General features: G+C 39.1%; 1 protein-coding gene across 2 annotated transcripts in view; it reads left to right on the forward strand.

Annotated features, from left to right (window-relative positions):
- Nucleotides 1–10,000, forward strand: part of LOC138012428 (uncharacterized) — a 139,953-nt gene that overhangs the window by 7,370 nt on the left and 122,583 nt on the right. For both annotated transcript variants that reach the window (XM_068859198.1, XM_068859197.1), the window contains exons 2-3: nucleotides 2,900–3,259; nucleotides 8,243–8,571. In XM_068859198.1, the coding sequence (XP_068715299.1) occupies nucleotides 2,900–3,259; nucleotides 8,243–8,571 (689 nt within the window). The remainder of the gene's footprint in view (nucleotides 1–2,899; nucleotides 3,260–8,242; nucleotides 8,572–10,000) is intronic.

Below are 10,000 nucleotides of genomic sequence, written 5' to 3' on the forward strand. Positions count from 1 at the left end.
GATGACCTTCTAGAAAAGTTTAGTCTGACCAAAACGTTGCGGGTAGTGGCTTGGATTGCGAGATTCGCAAGAACCGCGCGTTTGAAGAGAAAAGAGAAAATGACAGGACCTCTGACGACCAACGAAGTACAAAGACAACACCTCTTTTGTACCGTGTCACTCAGAAGAAAGAAGGGAAGGCATACATAATCCTCTACGCATGCAGCCTTACGCCAGCCCTCTACTTGGAACTCAGCAAAAGCATGGAGACGAGTGAATTTCTGAGAAGTCTGAAACGCCTAGTAGCTAGAAAAGGAAGGCCGGAGAAAATCTACTCGGATAACGCCAAAACATTCACCGCCACAGCGAGCTGGTTAAAGCAAGTCCAGAAAGATAAACGAGTTCACCATTACCTGTCGACTGAAAACATCAAGTGGCAATTCAATTTGAGCCGCACTCCATGGTGGGGCAGTCAGTTTGAACGGTTGGTTGGCTTGGTGAAGCGGGCTCTAAGCAAAACCATTGGACATGGTCGCCTTAGCTGGAATGAACTTGAAGACGTTCTTCTAGACGTTAAGGTGACGGGAAAGGCTTCACTTTGGCAGTTGGTGACGTCGTCATCATCCATTCAGAAGATAGAAGCAGAGGGAAGGGGCCACTGGGAATAATTGAGGCGCTGTACACTGGCCGGGATGGAGTAATTCGAGGAGCTAAACTGCGAGCCGGAGGTGGCCATATCGAGAGACGAGTAAACCACCTCTATCCCCGGAACTGATGTGCGATCGGACGCCTTTGACTTCCCAGGACCAGCTGAACCCAAACCTGATGACCTGCCCGTGATGCAGCAGTCGCAGCGAGTGTGCGAATACATGATATAGCAAATGATGAACATGCCGATTGAAACTTGAGTAATTTTGAAAATTCGAAGTGATTCTATGTGGAGTTTGAGCATCAAAGTTTAAATTAAATTTACTAGTGAAAAGATACAGGTTTAACATATGTCTTCTAAATGTAGACATATGTGGAGAGGATGTCGGAAATTGTGCGGAGTATTTTTGTTATTTGTTGCCTTTGTTGTAGTTAACACAATTTTAGCTTTTGTTTTGATTATAAACAATGTGATTTGAGAAAATGTTGAGTGCAGTCGCGTGACAAACAATGCGCGGGAATCTGATAGCCTTGAACTTTGGAACCTTCAGTTGAAACCAAAACCAATGATTGACAGTGATAAAAAAGAGGCATTAGAACACGAGGAAAAATAGAGTGGGATTTTGTAATCTTAAGCGAGGGAGAGTTTTCGGTGATCAATAAAGTAGATGAAATCAGGATACCATGTTAAATGTGTAAATGTTAATCTTGTTAAATGTTGGTTAAATGAAAGGAAGAACTGATTTCTTCGATTCGATTGTGATTCGGGAATACGCGGAGAAAAAAAAAAAAGAAAAAAGCAGCGCACAGCGTTTGATCAGAGAAGATCATGATCAGTCAAAATTGATGAAAGAATATTTATGAAAGTCAAGTACACTACCGCACGACTGATATTCGCGTTGTTTTATCAGTCGTGCACTAGTCTACTTGACTTTCATAAATATTTTTCAAGCATTGGTCCAAATAACATGGCGACAAAAACGCCGGGGAAAAATTTTCAGGCCGGCAAAAGAATGGCACATTTATTTTCGAATCATCATGGCACGTTAAAGAGAAGTGAGCGGGCGGATGGAAAAGCTCTGGAAAAGGTAACTGATCAAGTAGTGGCCGAAAGTTTGGAAAACTCGTGGACGAACCGTTGCGTAAATTTAATGGGGCTGTTTTTTAAAAATGTTTTTTATTACCCTACGAACTTAACTTCAAAATGAATGCATGTTTTTGAAGTTCTTTTCCTTTACATTCGTGAACATAGAGCAGTATTTTCGTCCTCGTCCGCTTGAATAGTGCGGACCGGTGTGGACAACCAGCAATAAAATTTTCACAAAAACCACTCTCCAGAAGATGAGCATGACGGTAATGGAGAGATATTATACAAAACACTAACGAAATGAAGATGGTGCCTGCTTAAAACTTCGTTGCTTTGCTCGAGAAAGTTTCTTTTTTTGGGGGGGTAATATAAGAACCTTTTTCATCCCTCCAACAATCGATCCTCTCTTGGGTTCCAGTCCTTCTCCGACATGTCATGCAAAAACGTGACAAACGAAATTCACTAAGAGCTTTGCAAAATCAAATGGATTTTACTCGTTTAGATCATCGGTGAACCCTATTTTTTTAATCATGAATCACTTACTTTACTTAATATCTGCAAAATATGATGAAATGAAAAACCAAAAAAAATCCCACCGTAAGAGGTTATCTTTTTATAACATTTTCTTTCCTCGTGCCATCGAATTCCGGTAGTCGCTGTGGTTGCAACGGATAGAGCTTACGGAAACGCTCGTCGAGGATGAATTTTACTGTTTACGACATCCCTAGCCGGCATGCAATTATCTAAAAATCCCACGGCCTAAAAATCTATTCACGGAAACTTTCGATCTAACACTGAGTTTATTTTTATGATTTTCGATGGATGAGCAGACGAGGCTACATCTCGCTATTATGACCGATTCTTAGAAATTAAGGCATTTTTCCACTGACATTTTCCCGAAACAAAGTCGGTGACCCCCAATTTCTTTTTCCTTTTTAGAGTAAGTACTTTCTGACCTAACTCTAGGCGAGAAATAAAGAAAATCTCACCCTAGGAAGATTTTGGCGCGAACGTCCTTAAGTTGTCCGTAAAACTTCAAAATTTTATGATTCACGTTGTCATGGGTGCCGCACGTGCAGCACATATATTTTTTCCTCTTTTAACTAATGATATTCTTGTTTTTTGTGTTGTTGTAGCCGTAGCCGTCATCGTTTCTTAAACTTCCTTTTTTTTTTTGTTCCACAGTGGATCCTGTCTGTACTCAGACATTAAATGCAGAAAATGGTGTCTTCCAGTCACCAAATTATCCTTATAGTTATCCGAATAACCAGCACTGTTCCTGGAGTATCACGGTTAAAGAATCTCAGAAGGTATTCTTGATGTTCTCGAGTTTCAGTGTAGAAGATAAAAACAACACCGATGCAGTTTTTGTTTACGACGGGGGAAATACCAGTGCGAAAATGTTGGGCGTGTATTACGGAGGTCATCTGCCCCCAAAGGAAGGACTCTTCTCTTCGTCAAACCAGATGCTTGTGATATTCATATCGGATAGCAATACCTCCTTCTCTGGTTTTCAAGCTTCGTATCACGCTGTTCATTGTTTTGGTAAGTAGAGTTGATATCGCTGGTGAGGGACCAGCGGTAATATCCAGGCCTAATGATGATCAAGATTTGTGTCGGATAAACAAAATAAACGACAGAAGGTAAAAAAAAAAAAAAAAAACAAATCGAGAGATTGAAAATGAAATTGTTCTCTCTTCTATGACTGCATTTAATGGAGAAGTTTTGCTACTAAGTATTATATGTTAACTCCCGTGAATCAAATGACGAGATTTATTAATCGATGGAGACTCGGGGATACACGGACGGGAGTACTCGCACTCGGATTTTTTTCCTAGTATCAAACAATGATAATACGTGATGAAATTTCATGATTAATCGATGGTGACTCGGGGATACTCGGATGGGGCTACTTGCACTCGGGTTTTTTCCTATAGTATCCCCGAGAGTCACCATCGCTAAATTAAATGAATCTCTTCTAAGTTAAGTATTTTTGTCGTGAAACAATTTTGTTGCTGGCATTTCAGTGTAAACAAAATCAATGAGCAACAGCCAAAAGATAATGTGGAGATACATTAAGCCGAGTCATTTGTTTGGATAGAGATAAGCAAGAAAGTAAACTGCGGCATTTCAACTCCGCTTTCCTGTTCTGTTGCATCACTGATCAGTTCAAGTTAATTCTAGTTAACTCTAAAAACGGCATTCCTAAATATAGGTTGATGTTTAACGGAGACTAATTTTATTTGACGAGGCTATAATCCAAGATGGGTCACATCCCTAGGCATCTCTCAAAACATGTGAAAGCTGTATTCAATGCTTTAGAGCTCTTTAAAAAGCCATACTTCATGGCGGTCTTAGCCGTTTCAAAAGGTAGCCTGCTCTGACGTCATTTATCCAGTAAAGTCAATAGCCCTTACGCGTAATGACGTCTAACTAGCAGATTTCACCACCAAGCCTCAAATTCGAAAATCAAATGCGAAAAATCAATACGCTATGCTAAAATTAAAAAGTCTAAAATGTTGCGAGAAGAGGATCGAGGGAGTCTTTAGTGAATATTCTGCAAAAGGACATAGAAAACAGAAAAAGAGAGGACACAGAAACAATCAAAATTCTAAGAAAGTTAAATGAAAAAAAACAAGAGAGTCAAAATAATTGAGTACAAAACAAAATGTGCCATCTTGAGATCAAAATGTAGGTGACATAATGGATGTTGCAGTATTCAGAAGGCGCTAAAAAACCATTGCAACTGATCGAACTGTCAACTGTCAATAGCCAGCAAATAGGAATCAAGCCGAATACACAATTTTACAAACCTTCGTTTTCTGAACGTGTATATGTTCAGAGACTCTAATTTATATTTTAACGTTGAAAATCATCAAACTGAATGCACTGGGAGCTTTAAATATCGGGTATTTCAACACCACAATTCATAAACTCGGAAAAAACTCTTCGACAGCGGCTAAAAGAAGGACAACGTGCATCCAAACAATGTGTCAACTCAACAAATACGCTGGTAAGTTGTTATTTTCCAAATATTTAACACTTACTCGAATCGGACATTCAGGTGATTCCTTGGTAATTGAAGTTGTCGTAAGATTTTCTCGATTGTTCCCTACATTATGGTGACTCGAAATGTGCATTAAAAAAATAGGTCACCAGGCTCGTTTGGGAGATAAAACTTGCTCAGTTACTCATTTAATAGTGTGACCTCATCTACCAAAGACAAGTCTATTCCAGCGGTTCACTCTACGTTTTGCAGGAACAGGAAGCACAGCTTTGACGTAATTATTGAAATAACAAAACAGGTGTATTGTATTGTTCAAAAGGAATAATTTAATGTCTGTTTTATGGCACATGCAGGCAAACATCTTGAAAAGGCACTGACTACAAATATTCCTCGGCTGCATGATCTCGAGGAGACAATTTTGTGTCCACGAGTGATGGCACCGAGTACTTTTTTAATCCCTGTAACTTTTTCTCTGACGTAAATTTTCACTGCACAAAGAGGAGGATTAAGAGAGTAAAATTATGCCAAAAAAAAGATAGGTCATCAACCTGGTTTAGGAGAAAACAGAAATCAAACCAAGCTCGAACCACACAACAACACGCCTCACCTTCACTTTCGTACTGCAATGACACTTTAGCATCATCAAGGCTCGACTTTTTTGTTTTGGCCTAAAAAGGGTCTTCTTTGGCTACTTTACTACTGTGCGCAGAAAACGACCATGCGCAGTGCTTTCTAGCGAGCTTTCCTCATTTACAAACAACGTCGGCATTGTGAAATGTTTTTGTTTTGGAGGCATATAACAATTCACAAATGGCTAAACAAAAAACAAACATTGTTTTGTTGAGAAGTAAACCCTGTGCTTTTTGAGACAAAGAAGACAAAACTTAAACCGTGAAATTTGACTATAAAGCCTCTTAGCCTGCCTGAGTACGAACGTGGCCAATATCGTTTCCCACAGCCTCCGTTACCCTTGTTACAGCGAACGGACGCGGGAGGCTCTGGGAACGAGCAAAAAAAAACCGGAACCGAAACCTCTTGTTCCGGTTGAGTAACTGCGCGTGCTTGAGGAAAGACGGTTAGAAATCAACAAAAAAATCTGGAGGTCCTCCTTCGTCAGGAACGCGCTTACTTCACTCGCAGACAATACGCTTGGGTATAATTACATCTCCTGATTTACCGAGACATTTAAACTGCGTAAATGGTTCTATTTTCTGCTCGCGTCCAGCGATAGCTTGAAACTACCGAGATAAATTTAATCAATCAAGACTCTACAAATAACAAAAACGGACCGCGGAACTTGGCTAGTGTAACAAACGATTTAATTTTTAGAAGTTTCTGACAACGTCTTATAGATAAAAATCGAAAAAGAAATCACGATTTTTGAGTCATGAGATTTGAAAAATGAAAATGGCTCTAATTAAAACCGTTTTTCAACAGTCAATTCCAAATAAAACCCTCTTCCCATCAACCGGAGCGTACAACTTCCATATACAGTTTGGTATTAATTATGCACCGCTTCTGATGGCCTTTTGAAAACTAATTCGCGGGGAAATGGCTGTTATCTAAAAATAACCTTACTTCTGAAAACGCCGTTGCATCAAAAATAGGGAAATAGGTAAATTGCGCGCTCCGGGTGATGGGCTCCTGATATGGCCTGTTTTTGGACTCTGGCTAGGTACTGTTATGCGCAAAAAACAGGATGCGCAGTGCAATGCTGGGGAATCACCTTCATTTAAAATACAACGTTTCATTGCTAAACGTGCGTTTTTGGGAGGCAAAACAAGCAAAAAACGAAAACAAAAAACAAAAAACAAAAACAAAAAACAGTAAACCTGTGCTTTTTTCAAACACACTTGGTGTGGACTGGACTTACTGCCTCAGTTATAATCTTTGCTGTACTCTACGACTGAAAACTGCCCTCCCTCGGCCGCTGAAAACTTGTGCTTGTTTCCTCTTCCTTGGGCAAACGTTTTGCTTTTCGCGAATATGTTGCTGCTGTGATTTTCTCCGATTCTGTGCTCGTAAGCGTAAAGCGGCTTCCTTGAAAATCTCTTGAGGAAATCTTTAGTTAAATTTAAACATGGAAAAAGTTTATGTTTTTTGTCCTCGCTTCGGTCAGGTTTTTGCTTCGTAAAAGGAGACAATGTTTTTGAAAAACGTAAAGTTCTAATTTCTGACTCGCGTCAGCGATAGCCTTTTTCAGCCTAAGTGCAATTCCACGCTAAAGTTTATTTCTTTCTCAATAGCCAACCAGACCGCGAGGTTTTCCTTTGGCTATGTGTTTCTACAAAATATCTGATACTTTTCTGTCCTGAAGTTTTGCCAAATATGGTGGGAAATTAAGCTAACATTACTTTGCACAAGCAGTTTTCAATGAATCTGTGGCACAATTACTCTCAATTAACAGTCGGAAACAGCTCCAATTCCATAAAATTAGTGTTAGGACTTAAAATGATGTCTTCTCCCACTTACAACATTACTTCTACTTTCCGTAGGCTAGGTATTTGATATGGAATTGCATATGTCTAATGAATGAGATAAACAAAGATAAACAATTTTCCTATTTTCTTACAGATTTTTGCGATATGAATATGATGAAAGAAAAAAAACGAAACCCTAAAACTGAGAGTCTCGTACGAGAGCTTTAATGACACGTTTGCGACGAATTTCTTCACAACCCATAAGCCAAACGAAACTGCTTGGAAGCAGGCACTCATCACATTTAATACAGACCACATCAGTGGAAGCCCAAACAAATGGATCGTAGATAGGTATTTTATATGTAAGCATATGTAAAAAAAAATGAGATAATAAAGAAGAAACAATTTCCAGTCAAACTTGCAAATTTTGGATTACGATGACTAAAAGAAAAAAAAAACTGGTAAACCTCCTGTAAAACTGAAAGTCCCCGGGCAGAGTACAAGTATTCAATTTCCGACGTATTCGGTTGGACGTAAGAACGAATGCTTGGCAGTCCCTCCTCCACATGTATTCCCCCCCCCCCCCCCCCACTCCCCAATTTGAAAGCATTGTTGTCCAGTTTCTCTTGGGAATTACAATGGTAAAAGAAAAACGAAACCAATCTTATGCAAAACTTGGATTGGGGGGGGGGTAAGGACACGGAGAGTATTAGGAAACCCACCGACGTGTCTCATTGCATGTCCCAATGGATGTGAGAAAATTCTGTTTGGCTGTTGTCCCCCAATTTTGAGCATATGACGTCATCATGCATAAGGCCTATTGTGGGCTATTGAATTAAAAAAAGATCGGTCTGAAAACTAGAATCTCTGCATAATTTTGTCAAATTATATTTGATATTTGATTTAATGTTGAACGTGATTATTGACACAACAACACAACAATACCTTTTAAATCTTTGATATTATAATCTTTTTATTATTATTGTTACTTTCTCGTCATGATAAATTATTGCGGTACAAAACTTGTCCAGAACACAACAGTGCCTCCACTTTTTTATAGGACATTTTTTTGCTCACCCTCTTTTTTTTCCTAATACGAAGATCCCCTTGGAATGGAAAACGGTGCCATATCTGATCCCCAGTTAAGTGCCTCATCACAGTGGGATAACAATCATGCCCCGAACTTAGCCAGATTAAACATCAAAGAAAAGTGGCCAAAGCGCGGAGCTTGGAGTTCTCGTACTAACAATGGCAACCAATGGCTTCAAGTGGACCTTAATGACATCACCACAGTAACACGTTTAGCGACTCAAGGACGAAATGTGAGAGGTTCTTCTCCTAGTCAGTGGGTGACGAGGTATAAGTTACGATTCAGCATTGACGGTGTCATTTTCCAAGATTACAAACAATCAGAAAACAGTTCAGCAAAGGTAAATGATCTATTTTATACTTTTTAACGTAAATTTGCAAGTCGTTTGCTACGCGAAAATGCGAAGCGAAATACGGCAGTGACTCTGGTAATATACTTTTTGCAGTCGGAAAATGCGTCATATTTCTCTGTTTTATTATTATTATTATTATTATTATTATTATTATTATTATTATTATTATTTTAGTCCTGCCTGTCATTCCCCTCATTGCTAAATGGTGTTTTTGTGCATAGAGTCTTCTTTGCGTATTTAATTAGGGTTGAGGGGGTCGGAGGTAATACGTAGATTTCTCTGGTGTACACAGAAGAACATTTATTTAACATGCAATGGCGTCGAAAGTTATTGTAACGCGAATGGCGTTTTAGTGCATCTTTAAATAAAATCGTACCTTATGGAACGCACAAATGGATCGTCAATTGGATAAACAAGACAGACGGTGAAAAAATAAATATCAGGAATCTTAACAGCGACGAGTAATGGACTTCGACAACAATCTTTCGCCCGTTGAGCCGAAATAAAAGTGAGCTGTATTTCTAATATACATAGCACCACCAAGTGTGGTGCTATGTACAACACTGAAACCAAATGGAAAATTGTCTGGTAACTTATGGGTTCAACAAAGACAGAGAAGGAATCGAACACCTTAAGTGAATCTGTGATCTCTGTTGTCTGGCTCTTTGTATTTATTTGTACTCAACTCTGCACAGTCTTCTGGTAACAATTGGAAATTTCATCAATTCTTGTTAACCTTTAATGGCGTCGAAAGTCATTGTAACGCGAATGGCGTTTTAGTGGATCTTTGAGCTCACGAATGGAACGTCGATTCGATGAACAAGACAGGTGGTGAAAAATAAATATGTGGAATGTTTGAAGCGATGAGGAATGGTCTTTGACAACAATTTCATTTTTCGCCGTTGGATATCAAGTGAGCTTCGTTCCTAATATTTTACTAACTTGGTGTTATATACAACACTGAAACCAAATAACAATTTTCTTTATGGATTTAACAAACATTGAAGGAATCGAACGCCTTGAATGCATTACAGTGTTTACTGAAGTCGCATCTAAGTTGTCTGCAATAATTATCTGGAAAAACGAATTCGAAGTCAAACACTGGTTAGCAAAAGTATGAACTCTTCTCTTACCTTTGAAAACGTTCAGGCCAAATTTTCTGGCCCTCTTTGTATTTTGTAGCACAGCATCATCTTATATTCTCAATATTTCCGATTCAGAAATGCTGGCGAGTTTTACGCCGGCCATTTTGTTTTGCTTAAGTCACGCATTATTCACTCCGTAGGGAGTGAATAATGCTCAACTAATCCTGAGATAGCGAACCAATCAAGTTGCTTGAAACGCCAAGATCACTGAATGAGTATATACTAATAAAATTTAGTTCCCAGTGGAGTGACAGGTTATTGTTTTTGCCTTC

This window comes from Montipora foliosa, chromosome 8, assembly GCF_036669935.1.
Source record: "Montipora foliosa isolate CH-2021 chromosome 8, ASM3666993v2, whole genome shotgun sequence".
NCBI classification, from domain to species: Eukaryota; Metazoa; Cnidaria; class Anthozoa; order Scleractinia; family Acroporidae; genus Montipora; species Montipora foliosa.